At 46.5% G+C, this 22,848-nt stretch overlaps 1 protein-coding gene across 1 annotated transcript in view; it reads right to left on the minus strand.

Annotated features, from left to right (window-relative positions):
- The window catches only part of SULF2 (sulfatase 2), a 158,646-nt gene that overhangs the window by 60,326 nt on the left and 75,472 nt on the right, over window positions 1-22,848 (minus strand). Inside the window, exons 4-6 of the mRNA XM_048496285.1 lie at window positions 22,066-22,217; window positions 14,936-15,105; window positions 9,458-9,608 (exon numbers count right to left, since the gene is read on the minus strand). Coding sequence (XP_048352242.1) covers window positions 9,458-9,608; window positions 14,936-15,105; window positions 22,066-22,217 — 473 coding nt within the window. The remainder of the gene's footprint in view (window positions 1-9,457; window positions 9,609-14,935; window positions 15,106-22,065; window positions 22,218-22,848) is intronic.

Here is a 22,848-nt window from a genome sequence, read left to right on the forward strand (position 1 = left end):
CAGGGTAACAGCATGAAACTGCTATTCCTATTGAGTCAGAAATTAAATTTGTTCAGAGATCTGTTGAGAGAAATTTCCAAGCCAAAGGAAATTTCAGTCCCTGTCTGATTGTCAAAATGTCTGAACAGGATTAGTTTATTCATACTCCTGACATTTCATCTTCTGCCTTCTTGTGTTTTTCTCTTTTTTTGTCTGGCAGCTTATTTATTTATTTTTACTTTAAAGTATTTACAATATTTATTAGCTGCATTTTTCCCTTACAGGAACTCAAGGCTGTTACAATATAAATGGTGATAAAACACAATAAAATAAATTAAATACATTAAACCACTAATATAAAATCAATAATTTAAAGCTGCTGGGAGGCAGAAGAACTAAAATTAATTGAATGTCTTCCTCAATTAAACTGTCTTCAGCTGCCTCCTAAAGGTTGAGAGTAAGGAGACCATGCAACTTCCATGGGGCGGCTGTTCCATAACTATGCAGATGCCACAGAAAATGCCCTCTCTCTTGTGCTCAGCTTCTCTGGTTGATGGACAGTCAAGAGGTTCACTCCATGTTATCTTTGTACTTGGCCAGGAATCAATGGGAGAAGACAGTCCATCGGCTACCCCAATCCTAAGCTATGTAGGGCTTTAAAGGTCTAAATCAACAGCTTGCACTGGGCTAGGAAGTGGGTCAAAAGCCATGTAATTACTGTATTATTGTAGCCCAATGTGTCTGATAAACTTAAAACAAAACGAGATAAATAAGGCTGCATCTTAACAACAGATTATTGTACTATGGTCCACATGACTTAATTCTAAACCAGAAGTTGTTAAAATGCTGAAAGGATGAAGCAGCACTTAACAGGCTTACGGTCCAATCCAGAGCCCCCAGAGGCAGGACATGGCACCTTCCCACCACCTCTGGGAGGGAGGCAAAAAACAAACAAACAAAAAGCCTCTCAGCTGCTGATAAGCCCCCCCCCCCCAAATTTGGCTCGATGGGTTTACACCACCTAAAAGAGGGGTATAAGCCCAAGCCCCTGGCGCCAGCGTCCCAGCAGACAAAGGCTGCATGGAGTAATGTTGGCTCCACCCCCAGCAACGTCTCTGGAATGTCCCCGCTACATCGGTGGAGGCTGCAGGAGGCAGAGGAGTGCTGGTGGATGGCATGCAGGGGAGGGGGAGGGCCCCCGGCATCTGGACATGGCCCACCCACCCTAGCAGAGGGAGGGGGAGGGGAGGGGTGGCATGCAAGGGAGGGGAGGGAGGGGGAGGGGACCCGGCATCTTGACATGGCCCACCCACCCTAGCAGAGGGAGCGGGAGGGGAGGGGTGGCATGAAAGGGAGGGGGGAGGGGACCCGGCATCTTGACATGGCCCGCCCACCCTAGCAGAGGGAGCGGGAGGGGAGGGGTGGCATGCAAGGGCTGCCCTCTAGCAGATTTGCTCCTCCACTGGGGTAAGTATGCAGAGCGCCACATGTCTGCCCACCGTGGAGGGCTGTGGTGGCTGCCCTCTAGCAGATTTGCTCCTCCACTGGGGTAGGTACCCTGGGGAAGGATAATCCATCGGTGCAGCCCTGTGCCAACTCCATTGTTTCCTTAAGATGGCGCCCGCGACGGATGCTTGTAATAGAGCTCCGTTTTAAATGCATTTTAATATCCCACCCTCTGGATTTTAGCCTACCCTCTGGATTTTTAGCCTACCAGGAATTTTTAGCCTAAGCCTGTGAGTTTAAGATAACTCCAGAGAGACTTTTTACCCACCTGAATGTGCTTGTGGGGGAGAGCAGCAACAATAACACTATCGGACCGGAGAAGCCTGGAGGAGGCCCGAGGAGCCGGGGATTACCGGGAGTTGTAAATCCGGGCGGTGCCGGAATGCAAGAGCAACGAGGGGCTGAGGGGGCGATGCGAAGTGGAGAGCTGGAGAGCCAGTGAAATAACTTTACAGCAGCATAACGAAGTACCGGTATGAGACTCACAGCGCCTCGCGAAGCCCCCTGAACTTTATTACTTTCACTTTTCTCCCCTCACTCTGTATTTTCGGCTAGCCTTTAATCTCTCGACGGGCAGCTTGGAGCCCTATGTTGGCTTGGGGTTCTCCATTGCCGCGCACGGCTTTCCTCTCTCTGAGTTGCCTTTGGCGAGCGTGGGCACCGGCGAATACAGCAAGGAGGACCGGCTGGGGCCAGTGGGAGCAGAAGACGGCAGCAGAGCAGCTCCTGGAAGACCTTGCAGTGAGAGCGGGATTGGGGTTGCGGTGGCAGGAACCCCATTTCCCCCCACCCCAGCCGGATCCAATCCAGTCCGGGGTGCTCCAGGTGGAAACGGGGTTAGGACCAGCCAGTGGCAGCGAGGGTCCTTCCCCCCACCCCCATATACTGAAGCGGAGAACCTGGTTTGCACCCCGGGGGGATGAGTCCAGCAGCTCTGTAAACAAACGCCGGAAGGATTCCCTACGATCTGGAGAAGAGGGGGAGGAAACCGTGGACATCTTCCAACAGGGCAGGGGGGTTGAGGAGTCGGTGGCAGACTGACATCCCCCCCACTCCCTGGTTTCGCTGAAATCCGGCTGAATCTACGAGTGGGTGGAGCTGGGAGTTTTGCAATCGGAGGAAGACGGCAGTGAGAGGAAGCCAGACAGACTATGCTTGGGGAACATTTATTTTAATCAATGGAAGCATCTGAGCCCAGACCTGCCAGGGACAACTATTGGCAGGGAACATTTCATCAGCTATCTCATTAATTGAGCTACAGATCTGGGGAACTGGTGGCAGCAGGCTCCCATTTTGGGCTATGATTCTGATCTAGTGCACCTCTCCTGCCCCGTGGATGATGGCTGATGGGACCGATGGCGGTAGCGCCCTGAGACAATTAACCCCCTCACACCTACCTGTGCTACTCTGTGGTGTGGCCGCCATATCCCCGGATACCAGCTGTAGCCCACTGGTGGAGAGCTCTGGGCAACTATATAGCGGCAGCACAGACATTCTATTGGCTCTGTTGCTGTATTGTCACCTGCACTTGCTACCTGTAATCCCATCGCGGCTGCTATCTTTACTATTAGTATTTAGCTGGTTTGTAACTGTAGTAGATTAGCTTAGAATAAGAGAGGTGTTAATGTTAGTATTTTTTGTAAAAGCTTAGGATGATTTTTTTTAGTTTTTAGTCAGTTTTATATTTGTAATATTGTGATTAATATTGTAGTAAGACTGAGTCCACTTGTAGTGGAGGAGTCTATTAGGCTTTGATTAGATAATGGAGGAGGATGGGGGGGAGAAGGGGGCACCAGGAGTTGGGGGAGCTGAGGATCCCAGTTTTAATGGGATGGGGGGGTAAATACAGCGGTAGGCGGCGGCCATATGATAGACAGCGAGGCGCAGAAATGGATATGCTTTCGCTCAAGCTTTCTGACCTCCGACCTATCCCTAGGAGCGAGGGATTGGACAGGTTCAGGGGATACTCTGCTTAGAGTCCCCTCGGTGTTGATCGAATGCCAGGTCCATAAACAATAAGACTAGCAGTTCTCCGGGGATTTTCTGGGAGATCTTTGCAGAGTGGACCTGGCTTGTGTCACCGAAACCTGGAGTCGAGTATTGAAGAGTGAGACCGTTGCTCTGAGCGAGGTCACACCACCAGGTTTTGGCGTGCCTCCACCAGTCTCGAACCCAGGGCCGAGGCGTGGCAATGTTCATCCGCAATTCCATCCCCTTCCAGGGCAGTCCCGTCCCGGAGATCACTGGCATGGAGTGTAGTAATGCGGCCTAAGAGTGGTTGGCCACGGAGAGGTTGGCTATCCTTCACAATGGTGTACCCGATTAAGCCTAAGCACCCGAGGGAATGACCTTCTGCGGTTGCTGGAAGTTGGTGGCCGACTAGGCGTTCGCGGTTTTCCCCAGGAGCTTATTGTCTTGGGTGATCTCAACGTCCATGTCGACACCGCCTCTTGTATAGCGACTCGCTTGGGACCTGAATTGTCATCCATGGCGACACCTGGGCCTCTCCTTAATAAATTCATTGGCCCCGCGCATGAAGGTCGGTCACACCGCTGGATTTGTAGTCTTTGGAGATTGGGGGGTTAACCTGAGTGGTAAAATCACTCTACAGACAGAGTGCCATGGTCCGACCACTATGCCTGAAGCTTTCTTGGCTGGACATTGCCGCAGCTACCCCTGTCTAGGCGTGACGGGCCGATTTTTGCCGCCGCCCGCGGAGACTTATGGATCAGTGGTTTCCTGAATGCTCTCGCGCGGGACCCTGAACCTGCCCGGCACACTCGATGAGCAGGTTGGAGGATTGGAGACTCCGCCTCTCTGATGCCATCGAGGACTGTTGCTCCCCGGCGTCCTCCCTGCGCTAGCCCGCTCAAAGGCCAGGCTCCGTGGTATACTGAGGAGGAGCTTAGCCATGCATGAAGCGAGGTGCTCAGACGTCTAGAAGCGAGTGTGGAGGAAATCTGCGTGGGCGAAGCTGTGGCATGAACATCTTATAGGGCGTTTATGAGAAGCCTATGAGATGGCTGACGAAGGAAGGCGAAGAGGGCCTTCTTCTCCCTCCTCTCTCGCATCTGCTAGCTCTCGCGCCGGCACAATTATTCCAGGATAATTCGATCTTTGACCTCTTTATCAGAGGGTTCTACAAAATCATGGATTGGTTGTTAGCTGTAGAGGCTTTATGAGCTTTTAAGCAGATAAAGTGGCGATAAACTCCGCCATGGACCTTCCGACCACCTTAACTACAATGAGGCGAACTGGGGGGGCTCCCTTGCCGCGTCTTAACCAGGCCCTAGTTTGGCCCAGTTTCCCTGCTCTCTGAAGCCGCTGTTGACGGGGCCTGGCTGCTGTTTTACTACTACCTGTCCTCTGGATCCGTGCCCTTCCTGGCTGGATTAAAATGCGTGCCGGGAGAAGCTACGACCCCATCTGTTGAAGATCATCAATGACTCCCTTGAGCAAAGGAGTCTTTCCAGATGGAGTTGAAGGAGTGATGGTCCGCCCGCTCTTGAAAAGACCATCCTTAGATCCTGGAGAGATCTGGCCAATTACCGCCCCCGTTTCTGGGGAAGGTAATTGAGAGAGTCGTGTTGGAGCAGCTTCAGGGCTTTACTGGATGACACATCGACCTATGATCCCTTCCAGTCCGGCTTCCGATTGCTAACGGGCATGGGGCGAGAAGGCAGTTCTCCTACGCTGTCTGAGATACGCATCCGTATGCACAGCTAGACCGAGAAGCGGATAAGCGGCTGCTGGTGTTGTTAAGATCTCACCGCAGCGTTTGATATGGTCGATCGACCTTTTGACCCACCGCCTGGCGCTTCCGGGGAGTTAGGGGCACTGTCGCTTCCAGTGGATTGCCTCGTTCCTCCGGGAGCGTAGTCAGCAAAGTGTGGTGTGGGGACAAAGCTTCCCGGAGGTGCCAGCTTCATTCGCCCGGTTATTGCCTCAGGGGGGGCATTGCTGTCCCCACTGTTATTTAACATCTATATGCGACCACTTGCTCCAGCTGAGTGCGGAGCTTTGGGCTGATCTCTGCCATCAATGCGCTGATGACACTCCAGCTCATTCTCTGTTGATGGAGGAGCTGCAGCTGCCCTGCAGCTCTACAGCAATGTTTGGAGGCGGTGCGGCTGATTTGGTTACAACAGAGCAGGTTAAAACTTAATCCATCGAAGCCGGAGATCCTTTGGCTTGGTAGGTAAGGGGGGTGAGATTGGGGATTTCCAGCCGCCCGGTGTGGGAGGGGGCCATATTGGCGCCGACCCCCTCCGTTAAGCAACCTGGGGGGTCCACCTGGATTGATCTCTTTCAATGGAGACCCAGGTGGCCCATATAACCCGAGGGATTCGCGTTTTTCCATCTTCTGGAGGCCCGTCGGCTGGCCCCCTTTCTCTCCAACACTGAGAGCCTAGCCGCTGTGATCCATGCAGCGGTCACCTCCAGACTGGACTATTGTAACTTCGCTCTCTGGCGGGCCTTCCCTTGCGCCTGATCCGGAAGCTGAAATTGGTCCATCATGCGGCGGCCCGGTTGCTCACTGAGGGTGCCTTTCGTGAACACATCTCCCCTGTGTTGCGCCGCCTGCATTGGTTACCTATCGAATTCCGAATCATGTTCAAGGTGTGGGTGTTGACCTTTAAGGCCTTCACAGCGGCCCGGGACCCTCGTACCCTTGGGACCGCATTACCCCGCTATGTCCCGGCTCAGGTCACTCTCGCGATCCAGCAGAGGCAGATCTATAAGAGATCCCTGGCCCCTTGATGGCCAGCGACTGGCCTCCACACGGGCCAGGGCGCTTCACAACCCTGGCACCGACCTGGTGGAGCTGTTACCACCAGCTATTCGGGCCCTAGAGACTCTTGGAGAGTTCAGCAGGTGGGGCCTGTAAAACTGAATGTCCACCCGAGACGCTGGAGGAATCCAGCATGCGATAATGCCCCGCCCCCCCTGTTAGTAGGGTCCCCTAACATCGGTGGGACCCCTCGCACTCATTTTTGGAAGAGGAATTGGTATATGGGTCTCATGAGGGCCCTATTGTAGAGAATATTACCTGTTTTTAAGATTTTTATGTTTTGGCCATGACTTTATGTTGTTCACCGCCCTGAGCCCTCCGGGGATAGGGCGGTATAGCAAGTTTAATAAATAATAATAATAATAATAATAGGCAGATCCCCCCCCCCCCCACACACACATTGGATTGGGCTGTTAGAATTGTAGGAATGAATGTTAAGTGTACTCACAATGATCAGTTCATGGACAATTATGCACAAGGTGTTTGATGCGTGGTGGAAGCGAATGACTGCTGCAGCAAGACTTTATGAACAGACATACTTTCTTTAGCCCTGCTTTCACTTTCCACTCTCTCCACAGCAAGCAAATCCACTTAAACCATGATTTTAATTTTGCTTTGCTATCAGAGCGGGATGATTTACTAGTGAGCACAGCTTTGCCCCGACTTCTTTCCCTCCACCCGCAGCCAGCCCACCAAGTCTTACTCCCCCACTCCCTCATGCTGCTTTGCGTGCTTCCCCCTTGCCCTCCTCCCTGTTGCTGACTATTTCCCACTTCTTGTCCTGCCGTATAATTTCTATTACCAATGGCCTCCCTGCTCCTGAAGCATGTGTCTATCCCTAACCCACATGAAACATAACGAGATTATAAAATTCTAAACAGTCTGTGTGAATTGGGTCTTGATCATTATAAGTTACCATAACTAACTCACAAAAGTTAATAGGTGTGTTTTATAGAGTTACGGCACAACTTTTCCCTCAGTAAATGCACAGTAGGTAAAGTAAATCCCCTCCACTGTAGAGAAGAATCCATGCTTCTTTCCTTAAAAATCTTCCTTTCTCTTGGAAATCAAGTATGAAAACTGCGATATATTAGGGTGACCCAGATAACTCCTTGTTTAATTTAGAAAAACAGGTCAAGGCACAACCATTTTGGGAATGCTCTGGAGATAAAAGAATGGGGTTAGGTTTGACTAGCTGAATGGATTTTTAATATTAATCAAAGCCCCGTGTAATTACAGGCTCAATTCCAGCTAGCTCACTTGGGGTTAACAATAAATCAAGCCAATTCTTTAGGCAAGTTACAATACTGAATGCTCCCCTCTCCATGTGCATGCAATAACACTTGAGAGAGATTATATCTTTCCTGAGCAAACCACCAATCAGCAATAATGGTAATCATCATAATCACTAGCCGGCTGGTGCAGGGCCTTTATATAATCTTAACCTTGTCTTTTTAGGATGCTTGAATCACAAACATGCTTTAGAAAATCTGGAGATTAGAAGCAATAAATTGTTTCACCTCTGTGTTAAGATGGGCAGTTTTACAGGCTTGAAAACACGCACATCAATTTTCACCAAAGGAACCGGCTGGGATGAACACTGCCTCAGTTCAGAGGCACAGCTAGCTAACACTGTGAGGTTCTTATTCTGTAATAGCATATGCCTCAGACTTAATTTCAAGTTAACTGCCAGTCAATAGATAACCTACAAAGCGGCTTTATACCAAATTGGCAGTGGATCTGGAAATAATCAGGCAGAGATCTCCCCAACCGTCTCTTTTCAAATTGAAAATCGTCTTTTAAAATACAACTTTTAAAACCCATCTCTTTTCAATTTGAAAACAACCAGGATTGAAACTTTAGCACACCAAACATACATTTGATTTCTGAGCTGCCACACCTTGCTTGACCAAAGGAGACTGTGGCGTCCACTTTATCCACAGGTGCATTTGAGAATGATGGATGGCTTACCTAGACAGAAAGCTCCTAAGCCCAACCCTAACCACTGGCACTGTGATCTCTCAGGGAAAGAAATGATATGTAGGCATAAGAACAGCCTCATTCCACACTTCCACCCAGCTGACACTCCCAACAGTCCTAAAATGCACGGTGCGCCATGAAAATCACAGTGATAACCAATTAGATAATTTATATAGTTTAAGTACTAATGAAGAACTTCTTCTATATCATAAGAACATAAGAACAAGCCAGCTGGATCAGACCAGAGTCCAACTAGTCCAGCTCTCTGCTACTCGCAGTGGCCCACCAGGTGCCTTTGGGAGCTCACATGTAGGATGTGAACGCAATGGCCTTCTGCGGCTGTTGCTCCCGATCACCTGGTCTGTTAAGGCATTTGCAATCTCACATCAAGGAGGAAACATATCAAAACAGCTTTTAGTTCTTGGTGGGCTTACCAAGATAGCATCAAAATAAATCACGAAGTTCTGTGAACTAAGGCGGAACGTGAGTGGGAGAGCAGGAACTCTATGATTCTATGATTTTTACATGCCCAGGGTAATGCTGATAGCCACTTTGGGGTCAGGAAGGAATTTGCTTCCAGGCAAATTGGCCAGGGTGCTTGGAGATTTTTTGTAGGGGTCACTGGGGGAGTGTGTGTGGGGGGTTAGGGTTAGTTAGAATCATAGAGTTGGAAGAGGCCACAAGGGCCATCCAGTCCAACCCCCCTGCAATGCAGGAACACAACCAGTGGTGGGATTCGGCAGGTTCGCACCACTTTGGCAGAACCAGTTGTTAAAATGGTGCTTGTAAACAACCAGTTTTTAAATTATTTGAATCCCACCACTGGAACCGCTTGTTAAATTATTTGAATCCCACTACTGAACACAACCCACAAATTTCCAAAGTTGAATGCAAAGGGGTTGGGCTAGCTGACCATTTAGGTCCTTTCCAGCTCTGCGTTTCCATGTTTCTGCTTGGAGAAGACATAGCTTTCCTCTCCTGTATGATTTTGTCTTTGTGTATTGGTTGCTTCACAATGGCAATTTGAGGATATTATATTATGTTTAAAATTCTAGTAGACAATGTTAACAATCTGTCTAGAGCAGCTCAGTGTTGACACTCTTGAGATTATGCAATCTGTCTTCAGCTTTTGCAAATCTGAACTCACATCTTGGATGGAGTGCAACAGAAAGGCTTGGGGAATCATATGAGAGATCTTACCGCTTCCATAGAATCATCAACAGACATGAGCGTTTGAAGGCGTTTCTGCTGTAGCATATTGGTGAATTCCATGTGGATAGGCTTCATGGGTCCAGTGTACCTCATGATCCAATGCTTGTCTGGGTTTGGAGCATAATTGTAACTGGGAGTGCTAGAGAGAGAGAGAGAGAGAGAGAGAGAGAGAGAGAGAGAGAGAGAGAGAGAAGTAATGAACAACTGTCAACAAACATACATATCACTTATGCTTACCCTAGTTTACCAATATTATAAATGGATTCAGAGATTCTGCATGATCATATGCAAACATAGAATGTGGTACTGGGCATAGACCTTAATTTCTTGTTTTCTAAAAGTGAGTGTCTAGGCCTCTTGTCTTAAACGGTATGAGGTACGGCTTGACAAAGTCTCAGAAACCAGAGAAGAACTGGCTTTTGTGCCTCCCATAGCTTCTTTCATTCTTTCCCCCGTTTTTCCATTGAGGAGACTAACAGCCTCAAACTTGGTGGCGGCAGGCCACAGTGCCAATGCGGCACCCCTGCCCCGCCACTCCCATGGAGGCTGCCTGGCAGTGCAGGGAGGCTTGATTAGTAAAGAAGCCTCCCATTGGGTTGAATGGACCTACGCTGCCTTTTTGGTGGCATAAGTCTGAGGACTAGGCTGCCAGCATAATGTTGGCAATGGCCTGCCTGGCCATGCCCCCAGCCTGCCTTTGTTACAGCAGTGCCAGCAGGGACCCTGGGACATGGGCACAGTGTCCAGCACTATATCTCAGTGCCAGGGAGGGCCACCAGCAAAATCACCCCTTCACTGGGGCAAATGTCCCAGGGAGGGCGAATCTGAGACTGCGGCTGAGTGCCGCTTCCATGAGTGGATTCTGCCACCCCGCCCCCCAGTTGGATGGGGCCGTAAAAACAATAAAATCATAAAACTTTTAAAAAGACTCATGTCTAAAAACACCTCCTTGCATGTTTACATTCATGTCATCACCATGTAATAGTTGTTTGTGTGACTGAATGCACATTCGTTCTGATTTTGCAGCAGAAACTAATACATTAAAAAATCCGGAGTTCAGATTGTAAATACTGATGAAGGTGAATATAGGCACGAAAATAGCCCTTTTTTGTCTGTAGGTTGAGCATGCAGAGAGGAAAGGAAGAGATCCAAATAGCATGCCAGTCCATGTGCATTCACTGAAAAGCCTGAATCAACCTTATGAAACCACAAGTGTATACACAGAGATTTGTCTCCATTCAAATGGAGACCCCAATGATGCACCTACTCATTATTCAGGTTTACAGTGTTGGAACAAGGAACTACCACTGTGGTATCAGCTCCATACACATACACTGTATGTACTTTAAACATGTGAAAAAATAATGACTCCTACAGCAAACACAATCTCCACAAATGCTGTACTCAAAGGGCTACAGAGGTAGGCAATGCTCCCCCATAAGAATACATTCTTTGTAATAGGGCTAATTTTCAATGGTAAACAGTGCTTCATTGGTGGCAAAATATTACACTTCCATGATTTATCTGAAAGTCAGGAACATGGGAATTGTTCTGTCCAAAGTGAAACCTATTGCAATAGTACTAAGTGTCATTCAGAGTAAATGAGGACATATTTTTATAGCAGGATGCTAGCATTAGGAAGCTAATTTCCTAACTGGGAAGCGTGGCTGTCTCAATTTCATTCTGTATAGGGCTGTCGGGGCTCATAGACACTTTTTAGAAATAGCAGTTTCAACAGGGAAAAAAAGCCTTAGTATTTAGCAGCTGTGACAAACTTAAGCCAGACTACTGGAGCATTTAGCCGGCAATGCGTGTTTAAAGTGCCATCAAGCTGCAGCCGGCTCATGGTGACCCAGATAATTTTCAGGGCAAGCGGTTAAGCAGAGGTGGTTTGCCATTGCCTTCCTCTGCCATTTTCCTTGGAGGTTTCCCATCCAAGTATCAATCCTGCCTAGCTTCCAAGATCGGACTATACTATACCATTCCACCCCCCTAGCCAGAAATATAAGAATTAAAATTCTTATTACCACTTTAATCAGTCAGGCAACTGAACAAGACGTTCAAAACAAAGTTCCACTCCTATACACTTAAAATGGACCGTGCTGTTAACATTTCCTTGTGCTTGTCCTATTAGAGACAAACGTGATATCCCAGAGACTCCAGCAAATTTCCATTCCACTCAATCTTGTGGACAATTAAAAAACAAAAAAGCCATTTATCCAAAATAGCAAAAAAAGTAGAAGTCTGGGATTCTGGCCCCATTGGATAATGCATGGGCTAAGGTGGAAAGTATGCTAGAGAGACTAAAAATCGAAAGAATAAAATGGCGGCTCAGCTTAGCAAGGGACACTTCATAGGGGGAGAATCCATATATAAACATAAAACTGCAGGAAGCAAACTGTGAAGCAAACTGACATGTGATGAGGACTGCATGCATAAATGGCCAAAGAAGAATTCAACACAGAGCAAGAAATCATATCAGTGGGCAGTCAGTGACACATAAGTGACTCCACAGCTCATTCAGCTCCGTGATGAACCAAACAGCAATCTGCCACAATATTGTAAGAACTAAATGGTACTGCTGCCCAAGCCTAGGTGAGATGAGCCAGCTAGTTACTACTTGAGTCCCCATGGTCTCATCGTCATCTTTTTTTCCTCCTTCATCAGGGAGACAGGGCCATGGGCTGTAGCCCCACCCCTAGCAGTTGCCCTGGATGCCCTATGGCCAAGCCCACCCTTGGTTGACTGGGTTATATAAAGGCAAGCTCTGACACCATGATTTAAAGTTGGTTTAATAACCACATGTAAGTCTTAACGGTGGTTTTGTATGTGGTTATGGACATCTTTGCTTAATGTTCCCTTCCCTTCCCTCCAATGCAGGCAGGACAGGGACAACAGCTGGGTCACTGTGGGGAAAAGACAACAAAAATGAACCACGTTTTGTTTTGTTTTGTGCTATTGCCTACTACCAGAATCCTACTTTTATAAACCAGCCATATTTCATACAAACTATGGTTTATTTTAACTTTGGGTAGTGTGTGAAATCAGGGATTTTGCTCTTAAACAATCGCTCAAATCCTGGGTTGTTCCAACAAATGCTTGTTTCCATCCCTGTAGATTGGGAGCTTATCACCACAGGGCAGGATTAAACCAGGGTGTCTGCATTTGTACATTACATTAAACCTTGAAACTGTAGTTTCTTTAGTCAACTTCTAATTCTGGTGTGACAGACGCTGACAGTGCAATCCATGGGGTATGGGAAGAGAGAACTCTTGGAAGCAGTGCATGGGTGCATTGACATGCCCACTTCCCTGGTGCAAGGAGCAAATGAACCAGTGAAAGGGCTAATCTGACAGTGGCAGGGCGCAGTGCAAATGCAGAGCACCCAAATCAAGAAGCTGATATGTGTGCCAGTGCTCCTCTGCCATGGAAGCCTGGGCTGGCATGGGGGGAAGGCAGTCCGTGGATATTCCTGAGGGTGGAGTGAACTTTAGTCAGCTTCCACAGGGTTTCTGTTCTGGTGACATCCCATACACTGCCCTGGGACTTATGCCACATTTTAGTGTGGTGTACACTATTGGTAGCCAATAAGAGTTTCCAGGTTGGTTGGAGAGTCTTTCAGGTTCCTATGCTGCTCCTGCCACCTGAAATTACCTCCCCTCTGTGGACTGGATTGTAAATAGCCATTGTCAATTCAGTAGCTTACACTTGTTCACTCTTACCAGCCATAGCTTAAACCATGGTTTTGTGTAGTGTTTGAACTGAGCCCACAGGTTTTTTTGTGGACAGCTCCTTTGAAACAAAAAAACATTCTGAGAGGAATCTGAGAGGAGTTTTCATTTGGAGAAGAAAGTTTGCTTATTATTTTCTTTACATTGTTAATGTTCACTCTGATTTCAAAATGCTATTGTGGCTGGATAATGACATTGCTGCTTTGAAAATGCTGATGGTTAGGGAAACTGTTGCTATGCAGTGCCCTGAATGCATCTGAAATTCTTGGCAAATTCCTTTTCCAATCTGCTTTGTGATTTCTTGGCTCAGCCGAAACCTCCCACCGCTTAATCCATTCGAAGTCCACGATTGTCTTTGATTATTACAAATGTAACCCTCTTATACTGAACAGATTTGTCAGTCTTATTGCCAAATACACAAAGTGCAACATTTCTCGGAGCTTAACTAAAATATCCACTTCAGATTCATTCAGAAGAGGGGAGAAAAGTGAGATCCTGGTTTGTGCCACAAATCCTCACTGACCTTGAAAAAGAGAAAGTAAAATACTTGCAGATACAACTATAGTAACCCTCAGAAAGTCGATGATCATGCATAAGCACCTTTCAAAAAAGTTAAACATGCAGATTTTATGAACAGCCTGTGGAAAATAAAATATGAGCATAATATTTAGATCTGGAAGAGATCAGTTTGCATATTCTGGACAAAAGCTTTAAGTTACTTACTGCTCACAAATTACCCCTCAGTGCAATTTATCTCCCCCCCTTTTAACTGTTCTTGAAACACATTTGCCCTTCTGACCTTTAACTGAATGCTTTGAAGTGCGCAGTGGCAGCTCATGGTAACATCCAAGGAAAATAAAATGTGTAATGTAATATCACTGTGGTCCTTTCCCCACCTGCCCCCAACGACAACCAATGAAGTCAGAAGGAGGGAGGAAAATTGAATGAGATTATGTCAGGCCATAAAATTTGCTTCTTCACACTTTACCAAGAGAGAGGGGAAGACAAATTTTGTTGGTAGCAATGAGACCTTTGCATCACCTAGGTCAGTGGTGGCGAACCTTTGGCACTCCAGATGTTATGGACTACAATTCCCATCAGCCCCAGCCAGCATGGTCAATTGATGGGAATTGTAGTCCATAACATCTGGAGTCCCAAAGGTTCGCCACCACGGACCTAGGTCATTGACACAGAAGCAAAGTTGACAGTAATTCCATATTTAAAAATTGCTGAACTTATTAGGTGATCTTCAGCAAGCACATATTTCTAGTTCTCAAAGCTTTTGATAAAAGCTTGAAGGCATGAATGTTTTTATTTATTTAACACAATTGTTTCTACCTTGTGAAACTTAAAGTGCTTTACAATATAAATAAAACACTAGTTATAAAGCACACAAAAGACAACAGGCTCTAGAACAGGAAAAGACACCAGTGGTGGTCTTGGTGGAACTCTGAATTGTGTTAGTTTCCTCAATCTGTCCTCAAATTCAGACCTGAACCTGCCACATCTATTTATCTGAGATCCACTTTTTCCTTTTCTATTACTTTCTAACCCTCAACAACCCCCCCCCCCCCGCCAATACTGGGATGAATTATAACAAATTATAACAATAACAAACTATTCTATTTTAGCTGCTTTGGATATACACATGCCAAGATTCAGAAATAATTTTGTGAGAATTTTATGCCAGCACCTGAAAATGCAAAGAATTGGGTTGAGACTTTTGTTTCCTTACATGTGCTGAGAAGCATTGGGGAAGAGATGAGAGTATTGTGGGGCTGAATCTTCAGGACCATGAGGGGCTGCATGACTGAGGACCATCAAAACCGGCCTGTGAGGATACATCTTCTTTGAGATTTGGAAGAAACTAATACTGTCGTTGGTGATCAAGTCCGTCAGATAATCCTGAAGAGTGGAGAAAGAGAAAGCTAAGTGGTACATCAGCAACACACATCTACAATTCCAGAAAGCAGTCCTTTTTCACCTTTTTAAGCATCTACATGTGCAAGACCTTGATCTAGATGGTCCTGGCTAGCCTGATATCTTCAGATCTCAGATGTCACATGAGGTCGGCCTAGCTAGTACTTGGTTGGGAGACCACCAAAGAATACGAGGGTTGTTGTTGTCAAATAATAATAATAATAATAATAATAATAATAATAATAATAATAATAATAATAATAATAATAATAATAATAATAATAATAATAATAATTTATTGGATTTAGTATCCCACCCTCCCTGGCTAAAGCCAGGCTCAGGGAGGCTAACACACATGGCCAAAACACAATCATAACACAGCATCAATAAATTAGCAATTAAAACATTCCCAGTAGCATCAGTGATGGCAATTTAAAACATCTTACCTGCATCACATTCTTAAACTCTCACCCTAAATTTACAAGATCTCATGGGTGAGGAATGGGGGTGGGGAGCACCAGCCCAGGGGCCAAGATGACATCATGGACCGGCATTGTCAATTATAAGCTCAGCAGAATAATTTGGGTTTACAGGCCCTGTGAAACTGATTTATATTTCCCAGGGCCTGGATATCTTCTGGGAGTGAGTTCCACCAAGTGGGAGCCAGGGCTGAAAAGGCCCTGACTCTGGTGGATGACAGCTGAATGTCCTTTGGGCTGGGGACCACTGGCAGATTACTATCGGAAGACCGAAGGGTCCTCTGTGGACGATATAGTGAGATGCGGTCCTGAAGATGCAATGGCCCCAGTCCACTCAAGCCCTTAAAGGTTAGAACTAATACCTTGAAAACAATCTGGAATTCAACTGGCAACCTGTGCAACCAATAGAACACAGGTGAGTACTCTCATCGCTGCATTCTGGACCAGTTGCAGTTTCCTGAGCAGTCTCAAAGGTAGGCCAGTGTAGAGTGAGTTACAGTAATTTCACCTGGTGATAACCATTACATGGATCACTGTGACCAGGCTGTACAGGATAGATAGGGGGCGAACTGCCTGGCCTGATGAAGATGGAAGAAGGACATCCTGGCTATATGAGCGACCTGGACCTCCATAGATAAAGAGGACTCCAGGATCACACCCAGGCTCTTTATGGAAGAAGCAGGTGCTAAAGCCTCACAGTCCAAATGCGGCAGTTCGAATCCCTGTTCTGGCCCTCCATGTCCCAGATTTTGTTTCTGCCCGCTTGGGTGCAACCATCCCACAGTGGCCCCCAGATCCTGGACCAAAGGTTGTTAAGCACAGGAAGGCAATGACAAACTATCTCTATTAGTCTCGTCTTAAAAACCCTATTAGGTTGCCAGAAATTGGCTGCAACTTGACCATGCCTGACCACATCATCTGCTTAATTATTATTTTTAAAGCTACAGTACAAATCTCTGAATTGCAATCTGGAAATACTACTATCTCTTAAAAACAAAAACAAGATGATCAGAGGACTTAGTGGAACTAAAACTAGAAGCACAATCTATGGAACTGTCCGCAATCTTTGGCAGGATTTTTAAGGATGCAGCATTAAATTATGGGGCAATTTATTGCTAAGCCTTTCATCAAACCGTCATATAGACTCCACTGATCTCGGAAAAATATATTCCACTGGAAGATCTTTTGAAGATTACCACCAATGTAAGCCTATTAGCATGACTGGCGGCCTGACCTTCGTCATGACGACACACCATTAACGCCTTAGAGATGAAGGTTTATCACTGGTTTTCTATTAACTCTGAAAACATTCTTGAAAGATATGCTTTTTGGAGCCTGTAAGAATGTTGTGACATGGGTATGGATATCTGCTTTTTTCCCCACATGGAAAAAAGTCTTTCTGTCAGAGAAAAGCATACTTAATAGGCTTGGGCAGGGATCGGCAACCTTTACCACCCAAAGAGCCATTTGGATCTGTTTTCCATGGCCCCAAAGATCTACTGAGCCAGAGAGGTGGCTCCGCACGGAACCGCATCCGGTTTGGCCCCTCCACTCATCTTTCCTTCCAGAGCTGGAAGGCGGAGGCACCGGGCAGGGAAACCCCTCTGCCAGACAAAGCAGGCAGCCACCTGCTCCATGGGGCCGAGGAGGGATGGTGGTTGTGGCCTGCCCGGTGCCGCCGCCTCTTGCGCTGCGGGAGGCAGCGGCGCCAGGCAGGGAAACCCCCCCTGTCTGTCAAAGCAGGCAGCCACCTGCTCCATGGGTCAGAGGGGGGATGGTGGCCACGGCCTGCCTGGTGCTGCGGGGATGGCAGAGGGGGCATGGCGGCTAATCTGGACAGAGGGGGTTGTGGAGGGACAGAGGGGCTGCAGGGGGATGCCGGCACTGCAGGAGGCAGTGGTGACGGGCAGGGAAACCCCCTCTGCTTGATGGAGTAGGCGGCTGCCTGCTCCGTGGGGCAGAGGGGGGATGGCGGCTGCTCTGGAGGGACACGCCCACGCTACCCTCCGACCTTCAGGGGTCGGAGGGCAGTGTGAGCATGTCCCTCCAGTCCTCCAGAGCAGCGCTGGAAGGAGAGGTGAGTGGAGTGGACACGAAAAGCGGCACCCTCACACACTGAGCTGCCTCTGGTTCGGTCCCTCCACTCAACCTTTCTTTCCAGCACTGCTCTGGAGGGACATGCCCATGCTACCCTCCGACCTTCAGGCCACGCGGAGCTGCAGTATAAGGCTGAAAGAGCCCCTGGGCTTGGGGAACAGAGGCCACGTATGTCAGGCACTGAAATTAAAAAAAGCATGTCCTTCACTTCAGTCAATGTTCCACAAAGAACTCCTGGTTTTGAGATTCATTTATTTGAAATATTTCTTTCCTGTGCTCTTGAACCATACAGGTTTATGAGACATTTGACAGTTATAACTATAAGAATACAATTAAAGACAAGGAAGTTCCATCATGATCAGCCCAAACAATCAGAAATGTTAATTAAACATCCCTGTCTCCTCCTTTCCTTTCACACTTAGCTGAGAAAGCTGGCAGTTAAAAGGTCTATGCTGCATATGGGTAAACTTCCTGAAGTCCAACCAGGAAATAATTGACAGATGAAATTTTCTTAGATATCTGAAAAGCTAATTCCAATTTCAAATTACATCCAGATTGGATCTCTATGCAGCTCCATGACAGGTTTAGGGCTTTAGGCATCAACATGATGTTACCACTGCTACAAAATCATCATCACAAATTCAGTCCTGAGAGCTTTAGACATCTTTAGAGTCAAGACAGTGACTAATCAGCTCCACACAGACACAGGATGACTACAGACAATCAAAGGGAACAAAGGCCAGACTACTTCTATTCAGATGCCCTCACCTATTGACCTTCACTCACAGGTATATATACTCCACTTGCTTTCCTTTCCAACTATCAGATCCTCTGAAGATGCCAGCCACAGATGCAGGCGAAACGTCAGGAGAGAATGCTGCTAGAACACGGCCATACAGCCCGGAAACCACACAGCACCCCAGTGATTCCGGCCGTGAAAGCCTTCGACTATACAAGGCTGTTAATGCTAAGGCATTTTGGAGGACATTAGTTTTTAGGATCACGGTATGTCAGAAGTGACCTGATGGCATGCAACACACATCTATTAGCCATCTTTCTTTGTCTATCTTTTCAGAATTTTCTGTTAGATAGGGTATGAGCTGTCCAAAACTAACCTGGAAAGGCAGAAATCACTGTCACTTGCTACAATAGCAAAAGTTAGGCCTCCTCCTCCACAGACAGTTCCTAAGTGGCAAAGCGGATGGTGGGCTGGGGGGCCGTCTACTCGGCAGTACCTTTGAAAATTTCATATTTGCTCAAATTGCCGACCCCCAGGTGGCATGTGGAGATATGGCAGTTGATCTCCATGTGACTAAAATCAGTTAACGTGGAGAAAATAGCTGCTTTGGAGGGTAGCCTCTACGGCAGACCTGGGCATTATACGGCCCGCGGGCCACATTCGGCCCACTGGATGACCCTGACTGCCCCGTATGACAGACCTGGCCCTGGCCTAAGAGGACCTGTTTAGAACCGCGCTGCTCATTCTTCCGCTAACCCTCCCCCTTCCCCCCTCACCTTGCCACTGCGCCGGAAAGGGCCTCTGAGAACGGCCACTCCCCTCACGCAGTGGCTTCCGGGGCGTTCCCCTCCTTTGAAAGCCCCACAGAAGCCGGTTGCCTTGGCTGCCAACTTCTGCGGGGCTTTCAAAAGCACCTCGCCCCCCCCCCTCCGCCTGGCTGGGGTGCGAGGCGCCTTTGAAAGACCCGCAGAAGCTGGCAACCAAGGCAACCGGCTTCTGCGGGGCTTTCAAAAGCACCAGTCGATGAAAAAAGTAGGTCAAAGGACTTAAGTCTCCCCACTTGCTTGATTGTCACAGTGGACAACTATGCAGGTAGGTTAAGCCTGTGATTCTTTGTGTCAAATAGTGTTGTATGCAGAACTGTTGCCACTGATTCCAAGCTGATCTGTGCACCTGTCTGTCACTTATCAGCCCCTATTATGAAGAATTGAGTTCAGCCTTTTGGCCCAGCCCTCCACAATATTTTCTGTTTCTTATGCGGCCCCATGGAAAAAATAATTGCTCACCCCTGCTCTACGGCATTAAATCCTGCTGAGCACCCTTCCTAAATCCCAACCTCTCCAGGCTCTACTCCCAAAATTCTCAACCTGCAACTCAGAGCTGGAAACCCTACATATTTGCAGACAATGTGTGAAACAAGTTATTTTGAGGGAGAAATTAATACTCAGGGATGCTAAAGGGATCATTCATGAGATTGCTTAAAAGAAACCCCCAGAATTCTTCACGTGGCAAGGATTATGAACATGAACGTTGTATTACATTTTTATTGTACATCATTTGGCAGTCAGACATCTGAGCTAACTTTTCAAAACAACACCAATGGGTTGGTAGCTCTTGTTCAAGTGCGGAAGATGTTTTTGGAAACAGGAAGACATACATTGGCACCAAAAAACCTCAAAGAACCATTACAATCATTTAAAAGGAATTAGGTCTTGTTTGTCTGTATCTAAGATAAATATAGTTAATTAAAATATGTATAAGGAAAACCTGGTTCTACTTTCAGGCCCTATCGAACCACTTCAACCATGTGACTTGTTATTATACTTGTTATTATCTATAACAATTTAAGTAGGTAGGAAGGGAAGATTGAGAGCATGTCCATTTATTTCCTCTGTACAGATCCAGAGCCGAGGTGGAGAAAGAGTTACATATCTGAAGCCGTCAAATGAGTATTCATTAAACAATAATCTGGAACTGAATCTATCAGAACTCTATCCACTGTGACTTGAAACTACTACTTATAATATATCACGAATTTGAGAAGCAACATCACACAGCATCTGCCACATGGACACAGTTTCAAGAATATATATATTCTAAATAAACTGAATTACGAGAAGCAATTTTCCCAGTAAAATGGGAATGATGATAATGGGGGGTGGGGTAGGGAAGGGTGAGAGGAAGAAGATTTGCATCTTACAAGACTAAGAAGGACTTTTGGAGGTAACCTCATTTTCTCCTGTATCACCTCTCCTACTATTTCCTGTTTCCCTTCATTGGAAGCCCCCATAGCATGTCTCCTTCTCCCATTTCCTTCTTTTCTTTGCAACCAACCAGCCAACCTACCTTTAACTGATCCTCAACTTTCCCTTCTGCAAGGCTCTCTGCAGAAAAAGTCTAGCAAAGTTGCACAATGGCTGTCACTGTGCCAAGCCTGGCCCAGCTGTGCAGTGGCAGGCAGCAGATGTGATCAAGCTAGCTATACAGTGGTTGTCTGGGTCAGGTCCATTTGTGTGGGGCTGCTTCCAGGACAGGCCCATTCGTGTGGTGGCCACCACTGGTCCAAGGGTAAGTAACAAATCTCTGTGGTTCCCACTGAGCTTGTCCCCAGCTGAGTCCTCCTCCATCTGGGGTCATGCAGGGAGGGAGGAATGGGCTCCTTTCAAAAAATGTTTTGACCTCCAAGTTCCCTCCTGTTTCCCCACCATGGCTTCGGTTTCCAGAAGGCTCGGAAAGCTCAGCAACACTGTTGGTTGCCTAGCAACCTCCCAAATAGTCACTGAGAGCTCAGCAGGCATAATTTTCTGAAAGTTACAGGCATTGTTTTTATTATTGTTGGGATTTTTAATCTCCCATTTTTTTTAAAGATTTCAGATTTTTCTGCAAGCTTTCAGATTTATAGACAGATCTGTCCCTGTCTTTTTTCTCTCTCTCTATCCGATGTCCCATTTTATGGATTATATCACCTACTATTAACATGAACTACAGTTAACATAGTTGAGAGAGCGTGGTGTAGCGGTTAAAGTGTCTGGGGTGTGTGTTTTGACCTGCATGGGAGGAGGGAGGTGTCATACTCCATGAGCAGAAATCTGTCCATCCTCAGAAATGTTCTATTGGACCCAAGCCACCAGTTTAGTGGACTGACTGCATTTGGATTAACACAGGTGTGATCAAATCACAGGTTGATAAAGTATAGTTCATGAGGATATCTAAATGTAGCTCAGGACATTCCAAAAATCAGCATACCACAATGACTCTGAATTAGAGAATTAATTACATTTCTTCAGCAGATCAGAGGATATCTCTCTGTGTTAATTAAAGCACAGAGCCCCAGTCAATACAGAACGAGTCAAGCTACAATCAAATCCATTTCCCAGCTGGTAGGACATACTAGAGTGTTTACCATCTCAGGAACTGCCTGCTGTCACTAAGTAAATATACATCCCTCCAGAAGTGAAACGATAATGTACAGTCTAAGGGAGCGCATTTATGGATTGCAGTTTATATTACCAGCAGTGGCTTTCAAATATGAAACGAATACTTTAATTAGACCAATGCCATAAAGCATCTGCAATGTTCTCACAGTTGTGGCCAAAGGGGGGGAAATTAAAATAAATCAACAGGACTTACCCTGGAGTAGTCAAATCCATGCTTTTCTTTTACTCCATTTCTACAGAGCGTGTAGTTGTAAAAGCGAGAATTTTTAAGTAATCCAACCCATTCTTTCCACCCGGGAGGCACGTAGGATCCATTATATTCATTTAGGTACTTTCCAAAAAAAGCTGGAGGAAGAGAGGAAGAAAAGGCATAGTAAACAGGCAGTAGATAGGAGTGCCTCAGAGATAAGCATGTGATCCAGAACTCTTTCATTTTCACACCTCTTGTGCAAACTGCTACTGTTTTTATGAACCAAGGACATTTCATTCAACAAGTAAAACCAAAGCCAAATTGCTATTTTCTATTTTTAGTTACAGAACATTAGGTATAGACACGGATCCCGCCTAGAGGCTTACAGACTTATAAATAGTTCCCTACCTTGTCACTTTTGGTGAATACTTGAGACCTACTCACACAAATTTTTTTAAAGCTGAAAAATGGTTAAACATAATAGGGTGGCCGTTTTGCATTTCCTTGATAGCTGCCTTCCTTTTCAAAGGGCAAAGCTCTTTTTCTGCGAGACAGCAAAAAGCTCCAAACAATTTTTGGAATGTCTTGGTGCAAGGAATTTTTGAAACCTGTCCATTTGTTATCCAAGACATTAATCCATCCTAGCTATCTTTTTCTTTCTTTTCTTTTATTAGTAATAAGATCTTGGCCAGACGCTCTGTGAGCAGAGAAGAAAGAGGGCCACTACTACCAGCAACGCCATCTTCTAAAGGTATCTTTTTGTTTGCTCATCCTGTTTCTTGACTG

Source organism: Sphaerodactylus townsendi, linkage group LG05 (assembly GCF_021028975.2).
Source record: "Sphaerodactylus townsendi isolate TG3544 linkage group LG05, MPM_Stown_v2.3, whole genome shotgun sequence".
Lineage (NCBI taxonomy): Eukaryota > Metazoa > Chordata > Lepidosauria > Squamata > Sphaerodactylidae > Sphaerodactylus > Sphaerodactylus townsendi.